The sequence below is a fragment of the Pleuronectes platessa genome, chromosome 10, assembly GCF_947347685.1.
Source record: "Pleuronectes platessa chromosome 10, fPlePla1.1, whole genome shotgun sequence".
Classification (NCBI taxonomy): Eukaryota; Metazoa; Chordata; class Actinopteri; order Pleuronectiformes; family Pleuronectidae; genus Pleuronectes; species Pleuronectes platessa.
The window spans coordinates 8624156-8641101 of record NC_070635.1 but is presented as its reverse complement, the minus strand read 5'-3'; the positions used below and the strand labels follow the sequence as shown (position 1 = coordinate 8641101).

Below are 16946 nucleotides of genomic sequence, written 5' to 3'. Positions count from 1 at the left end.
CTGAATTTGAATGAGAAATCCCGAACTGAACTACTTCCATTATTAGATCTGTCCTGATCTGTTAATTCTGGGCATCTTTTAAGGGGCTTGTTAATGCGCCAGCAGGCTGTAGCTGCAGCTTCTTCCCTTCCCTCTGCTTAACAGACAGACTTGGCCGTCCACAGCACAGGCTCCTGCCAGAGTGATAGACTCAACACAGCCCCGTCAATACTGTCTCAAGCTTTTGATTGCCTAATTACTCCCCTCGGTGGCTGGGGACCGATTCAGGAGAGGGTTGAACACAGGCAAACATGCTGATGAATAGATTTGGAGGAAATACATGTTTTTCACTGCGGCTGGGTCGAGAATGCGGTCTCTCTTAATTGTGTTGTTAATGCCACAGCCCCATACTGTCCGACACTAACAACCTGAACATTACAGTACACGCGCTGCAGCACTTAAAGGAACACACTGGAGGATTTGCATGTTTCAGCCCTTTAACTTTGAGTGTTTGACCACTTCATATAACCGCCGACGATTATTCTAACCCTTCCCTGGATTTAGATTCCTAATCTTGCAAGTAGGCACTGCCTTCATCGCGAATTATGTTAATGTTTAATAGCCGTTCCATCACAATGAATGTTAAATAATATGTGTTGCTATAATTTTTTTATAAATTATTATTTTTTCCATTTTCAAGGAATCTTGTGAAAAGACCAAAACAAACATAGAGCTCCATTGTTGTCATCAAACAGCCAAACCAGTCACTACCACGAACATGAACACCTCAGTTAAATAGCCTTTTCTGCTATTTTTAATGGGGCATTCTGTCTTTATTAATATGACATTAGGTGTGAATTGAGAGCGGAGAAGACGCACAGCAAAGGCCCGGGTCAGAGTCGTACCTGCGGCCGCTAGAGGAGATCTCAAGCCTCCATATTTCGCCTGTACTTTACTTCTAATACTCAAAAGCATATGAATCCACAGATGAACATAGTCCCCCACAAGCACTATTCTGCTTGACTAACATTTGCTTAAAGCCTCAGTGCCCAGCTCCTCTAGGAATTTACTGTGCCTTTTTTATTTATTATTTTTTCCGCAATAAAACTCTACATATGCCGCATTTGTTGCGTGTTCGCTGGAAACAAATGGCTGTGAAAATATTTAGAGTCGGACAAATGCGTTGTTAGTTTTGGTCTTTTATGTAAGATTTGTCGACATTAACAAAATTAGAAGGACACTCCGAAAAAATGCACACACAGTCCCCTCATGAAACCCCATTTAAATTCACTTGATTTTTATTTGGATCCGCGACTAAATTGCACACACTCTGCTTTACCCAGTATTTACAGGACAATATGAGATTATTTAATTTGACAGTCAAACAGAAAACACTGAATGTGGAGAGGCTGCATCACCACCTCCCTCATCAGCTGTTTGTGGGCGGATCGATCATAATTAGCTGAAATGAATGAAGAGCTTCTCTCCACCGACATTTAGGAGCTGATTTATAAAAGAAGGACATGCAGTCCCCTTGTTTTCACTGAATGTGTGGCACATCAGGAAGTATTGGTTTCTGTATGATTTCTCTTTAGTTTAGGTTAGGAGTGGCGAGGATTTGTCTGTGGTGTCCCTCCTTTCTGAAAGAATCCCTGCAGAAGCAGCTTAAACTCGGTCAGTCTGTACTTTTTTATTCCTTAATACTTCAGAAATCATGTCTAAATCAGAATCAAACGACACTGCGCTGCATTAGCGTCAGTGTTTGTTGAATCTGTTTTACCAATCAGTTCCCAAAATGTTCCCTGTTGAGTGATTCCCTGTGCTCAACCATGGGGTACTCACAGTTCATAGATACAGTCTGATACAGCAGTTATGAAAAGTCTCTCTGGTTGGTGTGTTCAAGGAAACACGGATATTCACGATTTGTGAGTTGGCTGATGCAACATTTCCAAAGCATGTAATTGCCAAACTCCCATTATGCTGTGAGTATTTGCCAATTCTTTAATAGTTTGATTTCCTGACAGAAGAGATCATGAATGTAATTTTTCAGCCGCTGATTACCACTTCTCAGAAGTCAATGTTTTCCTGTTCCCTGAATGCATCAATGTTTTTTCTCCCCTAATTTAAAATGTCAGTTTCCCCGTCTGGGCCAAGATCCTCGCGTCTCATTAACTCGCGGCTTCCACGAGTCTTGTGTCTGTGGAGAGCTACCAGCTGCCTCTTTCACCTGTAGCTGAGGTTTTTATATGCTTTCATCATTGATAGCATCACACTGTTGTGGTACATGATCCCTCACTTGCTTCCCTCCCATGTATATTCAGCAGTATGTGTCTGAGGTAACGTGCAAAGCCATCAATGCATCCCTTTATGAATCCCTTTACAAATGCAGACATTGTTGTCGGGGCTAAAATTGCCGAGCTGTATAAAATGATCATTTCGTTCGGTGCAACAGATTTCTCCACGCTGTTGTGTTGCCGATAATGGCCGATAACATTGTTTGCTTTGCACACGTTCTGCTGTTGCTCTGAATGATGGCTGTCAGCAGAAGCGTCTCTGTCTCTGTTTACCTCTGCCTGCGTCTGGAATGCTGACAACACCACATGAGATGAACTGTCTCCACAAGACGTCACAGTTTATACACACACACACACACACACACACACACACACACACACACACACACGCTCACAAACACAATCACGCTCATCAACCACATCATAATTCCTTGTTATCGAAAGGTTATTGTTTTCAAATTTGTCTTCGCAATCTCTTTCCCTCGTCGTCTTTGTCTTATTCTGTAAACAACTGTCCCTAAAAAACAGCACCATATATCTATTAGGTGGCCATCTACAGCTTTAAAACATGTTTTGCTGCAATGCATTATTGTGAAGAGGCAAGAGGACGGTACGAACCATAACCCCAGTACGAGTAGCGAAGGGCAGGGAGGGTCACAAAACAAATCCGAAGGGGTGTCTGAACGGTCACTCAGCAAAACAAACCTTTTCCGTTTACCTTTACGTTCTTTTCTTTGATATTTTTTCATATTTCTATACTAGTGCTAAATGGATTATTAAAACTGACGATGAATATTATGATTAAATTGTTGTTATTATTCCTACTGAGGAGCAGGAGGTTCTATGGTGTGCTTGTGGGTGCAGGTTGGTGATTGGGAGGCATCGGGCTGAAGGTGCAATGATGTTCTGCAGAGCGATCGCCCAGTTGTTCAAACCTATAGACACACAAACTTCTTTTGGAATAAAATGATACAAACAGTCGCACAGTGACACGTGTCTTTGCTTTATAAGTGGAAAGTCCCTCATGGACGCATTCTACTACATGGTTGGAAGTTGTTTGAGGTGAAGCAACTTTCAAATGCTTCATGTACAACCACATGCTTGGGAGTTTAGTCTAGTTGTTCCCAAGCTAAGGAGCAGGCTCCTACAAAGGGTCACAAGATAAATCAGAGGGGTCTCGAGATGATTTATGGGGTAGGGCAGATAAATAAATGAAGTTCTGATACACTCTTATATTAGATTTTGGCCATTTCTCCAATCTGTTGTGTTTCTGTGAAATGTTTTTGTTGTCGTACTGCTCACAACTCAAACGTTTGAAATGTAGACACCCTAGGAGTCGCAGAGCAGTGTATTTGATTAAGTTCCTCATGTTTAATACAAAACATGGATCTGAAGACAAAAGGAGCGAGAAGGTCCAGAGGCGTAACGATTAAATGAACTTAGTTACATCCCAACACTGCAGAAGACATGAAACTCTATGGTACATGAGAAATAATAGGGGTGATGCACGTGCACTGTATAAACCCCTAATCTGGCAACACTGACTTTCTATATTGTACAGGAATGATAAGTTGATTTAAAGAGGCTGTTGATCAGGTTTTAAATCATGTCGGGTGCACAAATCAAAGCATTACCACACCACATGATGTAATTATCTGGCTTAATAGTGAAATTATGACGACATCATTCTCACCATGTGATTATCAATCATTCTTTGATAACATAAAAGCTTTAGGTCATGTCTAACGTCCTAAAGGATTTATTTACGCATGATATCACTTTCGGACTTCATCGTGTCTTCTTCAGGAGATATTTTATTATAGGGTATACATTTCTGATTAATATACGTTTGGGATTGTATCTCCAGCCCTATTATTTGTGGAGATATCCTGGAAAATGTGTTTTTCGGACCATATTTTTGTTGACCTTCACCTTTGACCTTTGACCAATCAGCTCCGAAACACCTTAGTCGTCTGGGGAAACCAGTTCTATTGTATGCGTGCGCACACACACACACTCACACGCACACAGACAGACGCACACAGACACACACACACAGTCATACACACACACACCCACAAACACACCCACAAACACACACACATACACACACAGGGTCAAAAACAATATCCTGCCTGAGAATGAGAAACCAAGCATGACCACAAGTAATATCTTGCAGGAATTCTAATGTAACACCACTTAAATAATATTCTTAATAATAATAATAATAATACAAGTCTTGTGTATACTTAAACAACCAAAAATAATAATTTTGTCACATCCATTCAACTTATTTGCTCAATTTCAATATAAAACGAAAGGAACAAAGATGAGCCTATGAGCTTGTAAAATGATGATGATGATGACGATGATGATTATGATGATGATGATAATGATGATGCTACTTTGCAAACCATGCATGTCCTGTTACCAAAACCAACATTGATCCACCATTGTCCACAAACACATTAATGAGCCGCTGCTGAACCGGCTGACACATTCCTTCATTGTAATGAAACGCTGGCACCCGGTGGCTCCGCTGAAATGAATAACGTCAAACTACGTGTAAAAGCTGTTTATAGATCCAGGACTCTGGCAGAAAGCCACAGACAGAGCAGGGAAGTCAGAGCTCTGAGAGTTTGACGAATGCTTTGTTGATGCTGCTCGTTTCTATTTGATGATTGTGTGAGAAAACGCCATCACCTGGATCTGACCGGAAGAATAGATTTAGTAAAAGGAAACGAAACAAACAATATGGTGCTGTTTAGAAATCAGGAGGAGGAAGTTCCCCCCCCCAGCTGTTCAGTCACTGAAGCGTCAAATCTGAGTAAAGACAAGTGTGTTGAGTTCAGTTAGTTTGTGTCTGACTACTTGATTTCAGGAGATTCTATCCCAACCAATACAAATTCTTAAATATGCTTTAATAAAACAATAAACAAATAGAATAGAACTCAGTAGAGCTCATACCTGCGCCAAGGCCCGACAGACCCCTTATGAAACCACATTTTAATTCACTAGATCCAGATTTGTATTTGAATCTGCACTAAATGTCCCACACTTGTGAATAACAGCTCCCTGAACATGCCTGATCTCTGTCGTCAACAAACATTTGAAAAAAAACGCCCGATCTCACAACGTTTAAGAAAGCGAAGAAAAAAACATCCTGGATCCGCCCTCATATTGATAATGTCTCATGACGTGTTCCTCTCTGTCATGAATGGAATCTGACCCACACACACATTGTTAAACCTTATCTGATCACAAAGACGTAAACTATGTCTGCACTATACAAATACTCCTGCAGCAATCATCCTCAGTAACATCTGCATCTGTTGATGGTGGGGGCGCTATCCTCAGTGATGTTATTTTAAATGAATTCAACCATAACTTCAGAGTTGTTATTCACCCAAATAATTTGAGTATAAATTCAGACACCTGTTTATGAAGGTTTTTATGGTCGTGAAAGTAGCAAAATAAAGCAGAGACATAGAGGTAAAGGTACTTCAAGACCCTTCTGCTGTGTAAGAACATTATTTAACTTTTTTAGTTATTAATAAATATAATTTACCACTATTTTATTTACCACTCATGTGATAGACTATAACGCTCCTGCTCATTTTCTAGGATTCTCTCTACTTCCTGTAAAATATGCTTTACATGCTCACCTTGAACAACAAGGCCGCTGCACATGTGCTACTCGCATTTATAATTTCTCTGCCCCACAATCTAGAGAATTGGGAATATTTGTGAGAAACAGGCGATGAGGAGCAGTGATGGTGGTTTTCTTTCCTTCTGGTGGCAGCAGACGCCACTGAAGCTGATCTGTTATTCTGTTTTCTGGTCTTTGGATGAACCGGTGTGACAGGGCGACATCAGGCCCCAGGTATCCAGTCACTTCGGGCCAGACGCTGACTCCTTCTGCCTCCAGAGCTGTCAAAAACATATAAGGTGATATGGTGGCAGAAGCAAGAGAGAAATGGAAAATAAATGGGAAAATTCTCGCAGCTTCTACTGTATCTGACTTGTAGTTTATCATTCAGCAAACACAAAGGCTACCTTAAGGATTATTATAATCCGGTCTATTAGGAGTAACTGAAATTACTTTATTTCAAGTTCAAAGTCGACAGTAAAACACTTTACATGACAGAATTTACTTTTTACCTTTTCATTTACTTTTGTGAAGCAGCTTTGTTTACCTGACATGAGGTGGGAAATTATTATTAATCATTTCTCTGTGTTCAAGAAAATATTAACGACGATTTTTTCGTGGACATCTTTTGTTCAGCCACCATGTCACATACGTTGAATTAATCATCCCAGTATAGAATAAAATGTTTGGTCTAAAATTGGGTAAGTGAAATAAATCAACCTCAGCATCCACTTTACAGGGCGTGGACAGAATAATAGATACACCTCCAATACATTAGATGTGCTTGTTGTTAAATATACAGATTTAAAATAGAAATAAGCTGCAGTCCAAAAGAAAAAAGGTTGCAAATCTGACTCTCCTACACAAATATAGGTTAAAATATCACATTTCTCAAAAATGTGTTGATATTGCTCGTTTCTATTTGCTGACTGTGATAAAAATACAGAACACAATCACCTGCATCTGATAGATTTAGAAAAAGGAAGTGAAACAGACAATGGATATACAACAATATGGTGCTGTTTAGAAAGCAAGAGGAAGAACTACGGATTTGTTTCCACCCCAGCAGCTCAGTCACTGAAGCGTCACATCTGAGTAAAGACGAGCGTGTTGAGTTCAGTTCTTTTGTGTTTAATCTCTAAATGGTTTTACTGGAGAGAATGGTTCAATGGCCTCCTCCAGTAAGGATGTGACTCGCAATAGAACAGCGACCTCATGTGATCAACTGATGGAAATATAGAGAAACACTTGAGTCTGGACATGAAGGACGATGTTTGATTCCAGCAAACCAGATTTTGAGTTTTTAGAAACATGAGAAACAGATTGGAATTCCTCTTTCAAAACTGAGGCTGCTGTAAAGACTCTATTATTCTAAATTCATTTCCTGGAGTCTCTATATTCTGTTGTTCACATCTAATGTTGGAAGTGACTGAAAAGAAACAGTAATAATAGTTTTATTTTACAATTTAACTGTTTTTCAATTGATTTCAACCCAAATTCATTTAGATTTACATGTTACAGAAATGTGTTGATGTTTCCTGATGTTACTTTGAGGATACACTGTCCCCACGGTGCAGACTAATGATGCTCATCAACTTTAAACCAGATAAACACAGTTATCTGGCCTTCATCAGAACGTTGTTTCCTTTACTCTTAATCATGGGTTGAGTTCATTTCCTTTTAAGGAAACGCTGTGGTAGAAATGTGTCGTCTAAAAGGCAGAAGGCAGAGCTCATGATTCAGATGTTTTTGAAATATTAAGCAAGACTATTACAAAGGAAAAAGGAAGCCATCACTATACATCTAGTGATGTTGTTGTGAAGAGGTGTTGTCTGTCACTGTGACGCACCGACACATACTGTCTGGATTCATAAAATGTCACGTACACATGATGCAACAGTTTCTACATTAGAACCAAATCAATTTAACCCTTGAGGGGTTGATTTGTAAGCTCCTGTGAAGTATTGGTGACTTCTCTTTGTTGTTACTAATTAAAGAAAATTGTGATTTAATAGTTGTAGAAAACAGGTACAACACAACAACCATGAAGATAGTTTTTAAATTGAATGCAATCATTTGTATCTTGGTTCTTTTATAGGTCAGTGGACGGTAATTATTGCACTTTTCCAGTTTTATTGGCTGTTATACATCACTGCTATGTGCAGATATGCAGAACCTGTCACAATGTACTGCCAAGTTACATCTTGTTACATATCTTTTTCCTGTTATGACCAACTTCCTTACCCAAGAGATCAGAAACCTGTGTGAGGTTGGCACAAGCGGTTATTGCACAACCACTACCCCAGTTTTGCATTTCAAAATAATACTGGTAACAAAAACTACAAAAATAAATAAAAGTTAAACTTTAGTGAAACTCGGCTCTGCATTAGGAAATGTCCCTTTAACTATTGGGCCCTTTGCAGTTTCCCTGACTCGACTCTGTTCAAGGTAAGGCCACTGCCCCCTCCCCTTGTGACTTGAAGGGTTCTGTCAAATTTGCAGTTAAACCCATTGGTGGTTTCCTCTTTCTATAACAGATGAACATTGTGGTGATGTTTAAAAGCAGATTTCCCTCTGCTGAGAAACTTCCAGTTTAAGGGTTCCTTACACAAGAGATGAGAAGCCTGTGTGAGGTCGGCCGAAGTGGTTATTGCACAACCACTACCCCAGCTCTGCAGTCCGAGTGTAGTAGTTTTTCAGTTGCAACTTATTTCCGAGTGCAGCAATATGTTAAGTACAGGTCTGAATTCTAAAAAAATAAAGTCAGAAGGAAAAAAAAAACCAAATACCAAAATATATCAAAGTTAGGCTTGGGTGAAACACCAAAAAAAACTCAGCTCTGCATTAGACAATGTCCCTTTAATTCACGTGCAGCAGAGAGAAAACAGGCGACAAACAATTCAACATCTTTGTGAAACACTTCTTAACAATAAATAAAATTATAGAATATCGATGCCGTTATCTGTCATTAACTCTGTCTTTATTTTAAAATGTATGATATGTATTCCAGGAAATGATGAGACATAGTCAGCGATGTTCACTGATGGTGTCCAACATGGAAAAGCCCAATGTACCCCTACAAAAATATAGTGGCCAGTTGAATAAGAGAAAAAGCACAAGCAGGTTTCCACCATGACAGCTACTGCGCAAACCATATTTTGTAAATTTCTTAAGCAAGAAAAACAGCCACAAGAAACATTTACATGAAGCAATTTCTGCACAAATGACTGAAAGCAGATGGACTCAGAAGCTCTTTATTGAAATCCAGGAGCAGCTACAGGTAATCAAATCTAATTCACACATTAAAGGAGGATGTTTTGGAGTTACCTCGTTAACAGATTTTTCATGGAGCTGCCTCTCAGGACAAAGTGTTATTACCTTCTCCAAAAAGGTTATGTTTTATACTGCAAAGATATTTTGCAAAAACTACGCCACTGATTTCCAAGAAATCTAGTGAAGCGAAGTAAAGGGTCAATCTAGTTTAGGTTATACTCTCATCAGCCTCAGCTGTAGTTTGTCTCGTGCCAGTTATTAAATTGATAATTAATTGATTAAATGGTGAAGATTGTGGCCTCACGGAGCGGCGAGAATGGCTGTCGTTGAGCTGGCACTCAGACCACAGGTCCATTCATCCATATTACAATATGTGGAATGATACCAAGACTATAATAAATGTACTTTACAAACAGCAGCTTTGAAAGTGATTTCTTATTTTTTGCCCTCATTTTGGCCTCCGACCCAAAATCATAACATCTGCGTATGTGACGTCTGCATTCGACGGCCTCCTGTGTTCATCATTGCTCGAGGTCGTCTCACCTCTCAGTGGTTTGAGCTTGACTCCAGAGTAGACCACGTCCTACAGAGAAAATGGAGAGACATTTTTTTTTTTCTTATCACAGCCCGAGAGTAAACAAACTTTATCCCACATCGACTTATTCAATTCAGAGATACGGCTTCGAAGAAGCTCAGAGCTCACCTCAGCTCTTTCAATGCCAGATGACTTGGACACATCCATCACTGTCCCACCTGTGTCTGAGAGACAGAGCGGCTTTATTCAATGCAACTGGAAACAACAACAGAAAGATATGAAATAATTTAATAGAGGAAATGTTTTTGTTCTCACCACTGAAGACACTGTGGCTGCCTGAAGAGTCAAACCTTAGGAAAGGAATCAAAAATGCTTTGATTAGTTGATTTGTTCTGGGAGTTGTTTAAAATCTGAGATATCAGGATAGATTATTTATCTTATTAATGAATCAGCAGATTATTTTGATTAAATCACCAATAGTTAATCTATGAAATATAAAAAGAAGTATACCAAATGTGTGTCAGTTCCCATGCAGGAGCTCAGGTTAATGTTTCCAAATGTGTTATTACCTCCAAGTTAAAGTTTTCATTTGAATTTGTTTGTTTGTTAGCAGGATTACGCAAAAACTACACAAGTGAGTATTGTTTGTGGGAGGTGTTTTTTTTCCTAGAGCATCAACTGAACAATCCTACAGAAAACCCACACACACGCACAAACACACACACACACACACACACACACACACACACACACACACACACACACACACACACACACACACACACACACCTTCTGATGAAGAAGAAATACGTTATGGCTGCCATGCTCCCCACCAGCAGTATGACAGCGATCACTATACCGGACACCTGCCCTGATGATAATGGCAGCTGTTCTGGAAGAAGAAACAAAACATGACCATGATTTACTCTGTGTGTGACTATCAAGTCAATTTATTTTTAAAAAGATCGTGGTGTTTAACAATAAAGAAAGTTATTCTGAGATCAGTAACAATTTAATTTGGTACAATAAAGGATGAAATTGATCATGATGATTGATATAGTTGAGGTTTACGACATCTGCAATAGTTCCACTTATTTACCAAGACAATCAGAACCATGTTATTCTCCACTGATAAATAATCTAAAGTATGATTACACAAAAGCCAATTAATAGTAAACATTATCTGATGACAACTATTTGTAGGCTTGGGGGTCTTCACTTTACTTTCCACACTCACCTCGAACAATGAGTTTGGTCGTTCTCTCAAATGGACCACTGGGGTAGATTGTAAGGAGACAACTGTACAGCCCTGCATCCTCCAGTTCGACATCTTTAATTATCAACGACTGTTCTGTGACGTTCACCTTCTCTTTCAGAGGACTATCAGAGATGTTCACCCCAAACTGGGGATTAGAAACAAGGATTGTATATCTTTCTGGTTCCAGCCGATCCCACTGAACCTGAACAACAGTGAAATTTGTTGATGCTTTGATGAAGTGGCATGGCAGGGTGACATCATGCCCAAGATATCCAGTCACCTCGGGCAGGACGCTGATCGTTGATGCATTCAGAGCTAACAAAAGAAAAAGGGAAGGTGATGTGGCAGCAGATGGAAGTGATGCAAATACAATGAAGAAGTAAATAGAAAATGAATATTTCAAAAATCATGCAGCTTGACCTACTTTATACTATCAAATATTTTAAAAAATCAATATCCAAATTGTAATAATTATAAAAAGTATTATTAATTAGGGTTATTGCTTATATTCATAATTCTACGTAGTAAATGTTTTTTTATCTTTAAGATTTTTATTCTTGCTCTAATGCTGTTTGATCTTAAATTTGCTCTCAACTTTTTTCCTTGTTGTTACAAGGTGCTTAAACTTGTAATATATAGACATTCTATTGACAGTAATTGAGGAACTAGGTGCACATAGAGACATGGCTGTAAACTGTTCTGTTAAAGCATAGATGAGTCACTAAAACCTTATTACAGGCTTCAAATCAATATTCATCAGCTAACATTGTTCCATACACCTCACAAGGAAATACAATCTGTCTCGTAAAAAATAACCAAAGTTCATCTTACCTGGGATTAATGTGACGTAGATCATCTCCAGCAGAATGAGAGTTGATGTGCTGCCGGTTTTCATTGTTCACGACTACAGGTGGTGGACAAAATAACAGAAACAGCTTCAGGTACAGCTGTATGTCCAAACCATATACAGTCTATGGTCCAAACACATGAATTAACGCAATTCATTAGGTGTCTATGGTGAATTACTGTTAGACAGTGAGTTAAAATAGTGAACAGAATCATGTTTCAGCTGCAGAACCTAAGTTGCCGCTCTCTTGTCGACATTCAGACCGACAGAGTTCAGAGTTTCTCACCTCGTGAACACAGAGGAGACCTGCAGCGTGGCGACAGGAGAAAGTTCTCCGACATCAGGAGGTTAACCGGCAAACAGAATTAAAAAAAAAATGCGTCTGTCTAGACAGGAACAACAAAAAGTCTTCCGCAGTTATTACTCAGCTTTACTCCAGATTTTTATCATGCAGCCTGTACCCCAACCAGTAAAACAATGACCCCGTGTGGTCAAATGGTGATACTGTATTCCACACAAACACCAGAGACGATTGAGGATGTGACACTCATCTAGTTCACATTCTCAGATGATTTCCGCAAAGATACAGTAATGGGAGGTTTTGCATTATGATGTTAAAGTGATGCATCCAAAATTGTAAATAAAACACAACAACCATGAAGATAGTCTTTAAATTGACTGCAATCATTTGCAATCATCTTTGTTCTTTTATAGGTCAGTGGACGGTAATTATTGCACTTTTCCAGGTTTATTGACTGTCATACATCTCTGCTATGTGCAGATATGCAGAACCTGTCACAATGAACCGCAAAGTTACATCTGTTTCATTTTATGACCAACTTCCTTGGACAAGAGATGAGAAACCTGTGTGAGGTTGGCTGGCGCGGTTATTGCACAACCACTACCCCAGTTCTGCAGACCAAAATGGTAATGGCAAACTACAAAAATAAATAAAAGTTAAACTTGGGTGAAACACACACAAAAACTCAGCTCTGCATTAGGCAACGTCCCTTTAACTATTGGGCCCTTTGCAGTTTCCCTGACTCGACTCTGTTCAAGGTAAGGCCACTGCCCCCTCCCCTTGTGACTTGAAGGGTTCTGTCACCAGTTAAACTCCAGTTAAACCCATCGGTAGTTTCCTCTTCCTATAGCAGATGAACATTGTGGTGATGTTTAAAAGCAGTTTCCCTCTGCTGAGGAACTTCCAGTTTAACGAACAACTCACGTCACTCAACAGTGTTAGTTTAGATTCTGGATGATATCGATATTAAAGAAGCAGAAGAGCAAAGCGCAGAACAACCGCGTCGCAAACCTCCTGAGGGAAGCTGCATCTCAGAAGAGTGATGTATAATTATCTCCGCCAATCAGAGTCAGCGGCTGAGTTATCCCCAGGTGTTAGACGGGTAATCGGGTCCAGGATGTGAAGCCTCGCCTGTTTCAGTTGGTCGACCTCAGCTTGTCGGCTGCATGTGAATTACTGGTCTGCAGGGAGAGACAGTGAATAACAAGTGAAACACACGCAGCCCTGCATCCTGAGTTACGATCCTCAACGCACATAAAACACATGTAGGATGGATTCATAGTTAGAAATTCAGCAAATGTAGTTTTGTGTCTTCATCAAGAAAACTGAAAAGGATGTTTACATGCGTGTACAAGAGGAATCTGCTTTGTGCTGATGAGTTAATAATTCATGTAGATCCGCTCAGATTCTTCATATAGCTGCAAATTTGATTTTGCTAAAGAAAAGGTCAGTTAGTGTGATGGTGAAATGTAAAGTACGCCGACTGAAGTACTTCAGTACAGTTTTGAGGTTTGCTTCCTTCCTCACTTAATCCATAATGCATTTTCAATTTATACAATTATTTTTTCGATCCACACCAAACTGTGAAAGATCATAGATATCAGTGTTTAAGACTTCTGCGAAACTAAACACCTTTTGAGGTTTTTTTATGAACTGAAGGCTCTGGTTCTCTCTCAGGTTTGGAAGGGGAGGATGAGGTGAGGGGTATTCACCTGCAACATGCAACTTCACCACTAGGTGTCACTAAACTCCACACACTGAACCTTTAAATAAAAACATTGAAGATATTTGCTCTTTTAATTCGAACTTTGGCAGAAGCTTTACTAAAGCTGATCATAACAGGACTGTGTACATTGTGCCTTATTGCACAAGACGAGATGCACATATGCCTTTATAATGTTTGCTATACAAGAAAAAAAAAAGATTGATGGCAGAATTACAAAGATGAAAGTTGACCTCAATGTTAAATGAAAAACAAAGCAGAAAAAGAGGAGAAATGGTTTTTATGGTTACTCAGAGGGTCATGAGTCAGTGTTGGGAGGAAGCACTGCCGAACATTTTGTTACCAGAGGAGGAAATTTCATTTTACACAACAGCTTCTTGGAAAAAAACCTCAGCGTCTGAGTGAGCAAAGCCTGACAGACCTGATGCCCAAAAAAGGATTGAAACGACATGAATCAGATTCTCCTCATGATTGACGATGTGTGCTGTTAAATCAGTGATTGAAATATGCCTGAAGTGTTTCTATTAATCACTTTGACCTTTGGTTAATAGCAGCTCTCATCATTAACACGCCTGTATCAGCTTATATGGAAAAACTATTTATGGTTGTGTAATAATCAGGCAGACTTTTAATTGCAATAATACATCCACATATAATAAAACACACAAGGAATGCCAGACATAATCAATCCTCGGTGCTTATATCTACAGTAAAGCAATAAACAGGCTTATCAAATAATGATGGCAGTATACGTTTTATTTTTCATATAGATTTACATTAAATAACTTGGTAAGTGCTTCTCTTCCAGAACGACGAGCTGCATGATTGACATCTCTTGGTTCACATTCCATGTAGTAAATTCTGATTGTTTTTGACTGGGGTCCTTGATTATAAGAAAAACATAAATGAGGAAGAATCTATGGGGAAAAAACATAAACAAATCAGTGTAAATAAGAAGGAAGTAGACATAACGAACAATAATGCAGACGTATAAAAAACAAAATAACATATCCCACCTTCCACTAGCTCTTATTTTAACATTCTCAGGGTCAGTCCACTGATCACCAGCGCTGAAAATGACCAGCAGGGGGCAGCACAGGACGCTTAACGGAGTAAAGAAGGCAACAGTTAACCATCACTTGACTTTATAATGTACAAAATCATAATCTCCAGTTCCTTACCTCTCAGATTCAGCACCGTGGAGTTTTCCCGCCTGGTCACCATGTTCCGGGCGCTGCAGGTGTAATTCCCTGTGTTCTCCGGATTCAGCCTTTCTATGATAAACATGGAGTCGTCCACACGGGTCTCGTTGCCGTTGAACAGCCAGCTGAAGTTTGCCGGGGGGACAGAGTCGGCGGTGCACTGCAGTGTCACTCGCTGGCCGGGCGGAGCAGCTGACGGTCCAACGATTGAAATGTTATGTGGTCCAACTGCACAGAGTAAACGCACGTTCAGTGTTAGGGCTCGAGAGTTTTCCTTCAAAGGAGGCCCACAGAGAGCAGTACTCACAGTTGACAGTCAGGTTATGAACCACAGTCATGCTGCTGACTGGGTTGCTGACTCGACACTGGTAAGGCCCATGGCTGGAGGAGTCCACGGGTTGTATGAACACTGTCCGGTTGTCTGCGGAGAAGCTCAGTCTGCTGCTGGGACTGAGAGGCTGCTCGTCCTTCATCCACACTCTGCTGCTGATGGAGCCGGAGGCCTCACAGGTGAGGTTGGTGGAGCTCTCATCTTCTATCAGGACGGCTGCAGGGCTGCGGATGGTGGCTGCTGTTATCTTTGCTGCGTAAAACAAGGAGAAGGTCAACCCAACGGAAATGGACAGAAAGTCTGAAGGTTACAATGTTGCAATAAAGTTGGATTTTAAATTGGCCACAAATGACCAATATTTCCATTTGTCTTTGAATTGATTTAGATGTTTTTATTCCAGCTGTTACAATTACAAATGTGATCATTATTATTATTATTATGTTGACATCTAGAAAGACAGATATATCTTATCTTTCTGGATGGAATTTATCTGCAACAGATCTAAAAATTAAAAATCCTGTTTACTTTGGATCACTTCATTGAAAACAGATGATATCACAAACCATAGCCTTGAAGATACAATTATAAGTTGAACGTGATGTAATTTTGATAATTGAAACAATCCATATTAGACATAGAAGGTTTGAGTGTATGATATTGGACTATCAATATCGGATGTACTTTTTAGAGGGTCTTTTTTTTTGTTTTCAAATCACAAATATATGTTTAACAAGTATTGTAAAATCAAAACCATAGAGGACTCACTATACACATTCAGAGTGGTCTCCCCCTGCTTCTGTGGCCCTTCCGCCGGTACGATGGTGACGGTGTACTCCCCCCCGTCCTCCTGCACCAGGTTCCTGAGCTCCAGGCCTCCCGTGGCTCGTTCCAGTGAGATTCTGTTGGTGTACTCGGGCCTCGTGGTGTTCGAGGCACTCGTGGAGGTGATGATGTTGACCCCTTTGAAACTCCAGCTGACGGAGATGAATGGAGTCGCCGGAGGCTGGACGTTTGTGCTGAATTTCACAGAGTCTGCCACGGCTCCACTCAGGGGTCCCGGGGGTAAAATACTTTGACCCACACACATACCAAAGTAACCTGAGAAGGAGATCGAGAGCAAAATGAAAAACAAAACTCATTCAATCAGCGTGAAAACTGAGAAATCACACATTTCTCTTAATAAAACATCGTCTTAATTTAACTGTACCTGTCAAAACCAGCTTCACAGCCACACAGAGCATCTTCTTGTCCATCGTGAACAACGACTCTCGCTGTTGCCTCAGAACAGTCAGAGGTGCTCCTGCTCTTTTATTGTCCCACACCCACAGAGCAGTATCGAGTCCAGCCCCCCCACTCAGTAATGCAAAGCACTAACAGTGTTTACGATGCCACTGTGTCCATACACCAAAATGCCTGCAGGTGATATGTTGGACCAGGAGTTACTTGGACTTGTGTGTGTTTGTAGACATGAGCCGTGACAAGGCAGATGGTAAACAGCTGTATTTAACGGAAACTGAAACCATCATGAGGCTGCTGCTCATCAATCAGCTAGAG

General features: G+C 40.1%; 2 protein-coding genes across 3 annotated transcripts; both read right to left on the bottom strand.

The window, feature by feature from the left end:
• Positions 1 to 9160: 9160 nt before the first annotated feature.
• LOC128450056 (uncharacterized) lies at positions 9161 to 12328 on the bottom strand. 2 transcript variants are annotated; one of them, XM_053433485.1, is made up of 7 exons: positions 12122 to 12328; positions 11820 to 11892; positions 10968 to 11303; positions 10520 to 10622; positions 10046 to 10080; positions 9899 to 9948; positions 9161 to 9778 (listed from the first exon to the last, which is right to left on the bottom strand). In XM_053433485.1, the coding sequence occupies exons 2-7, from the start codon at positions 11881 to 11883 to the stop codon at positions 9644 to 9646; spliced, it is 723 nt and encodes a 240-aa protein (XP_053289460.1). In that variant the 5' UTR covers positions 11884 to 11892; positions 12122 to 12328; the 3' UTR covers positions 9161 to 9643. The 2 variants fall into 2 exon arrangements, with proteins under 2 accessions (XP_053289460.1, XP_053289459.1); XM_053433484.1 differs by having other exon boundaries at positions 9899 to 9954; positions 12122 to 12324.
• Positions 12329 to 13309: 981 nt separating this feature from the next.
• Positions 13310 to 16645, bottom strand: LOC128449240 (carcinoembryonic antigen-related cell adhesion molecule 1-like). The gene is made up of 5 exons (XM_053432301.1): positions 16600 to 16645; positions 16158 to 16490; positions 15369 to 15644; positions 15041 to 15289; positions 13310 to 13317 (listed from the first exon to the last, which is right to left on the bottom strand). The coding sequence occupies exons 1-5, from the start codon at positions 16643 to 16645 to the stop codon at positions 13310 to 13312; spliced, it is 912 nt and encodes a 303-aa protein (XP_053288276.1).
• Positions 16646 to 16946: the final 301 nt, after the last annotated feature.

What these genes read in the sequence shown, in the direction of transcription:
- LOC128449240 (XM_053432301.1), bottom strand. Translation starts at nt 16,645, where the DNA reads ATGGACAAGAAGATGCTCTGTGTGGCTGTGAAGCTGGTTTTGACAG. An exon ending in TGTGAAGCTGGTTTTGACAG is followed by an intron (nt 16,491 to 16,599) that starts GTACAGTTAAAT and finishes TCTCCTTCTCAG; the next exon opens with GTTACTTTGGTATGTGTGTG. An exon ending in GACCACTCTGAATGTGTATA is followed by an intron (nt 15,645 to 16,157) that starts GTGAGTCCTCTA and finishes TGTTTTACGCAG; the next exon opens with CAAAGATAACAGCAGCCACC.
- LOC128450056 (XM_053433484.1), bottom strand. Translation starts at nt 11,883, where the DNA reads ATGAAAACCGGCAGCACATCAACTCTCATTCTGCTGGAGATGATCTAC. An exon ending in CTACGTCACATTAATCCCAG is followed by an intron (nt 11,304 to 11,819) that starts GTAAGATGAACT and finishes TTCTTTTGTTAG; the next exon opens with CTCTGAATGCATCAACGATC. An exon ending in CAGCCACAGTGTCTTCAGTG is followed by an intron (nt 9,955 to 10,045) that starts GTGAGAACAAAA and finishes TCTGTCTCTCAG; the next exon opens with ACACAGGTGGGACAGTGATG.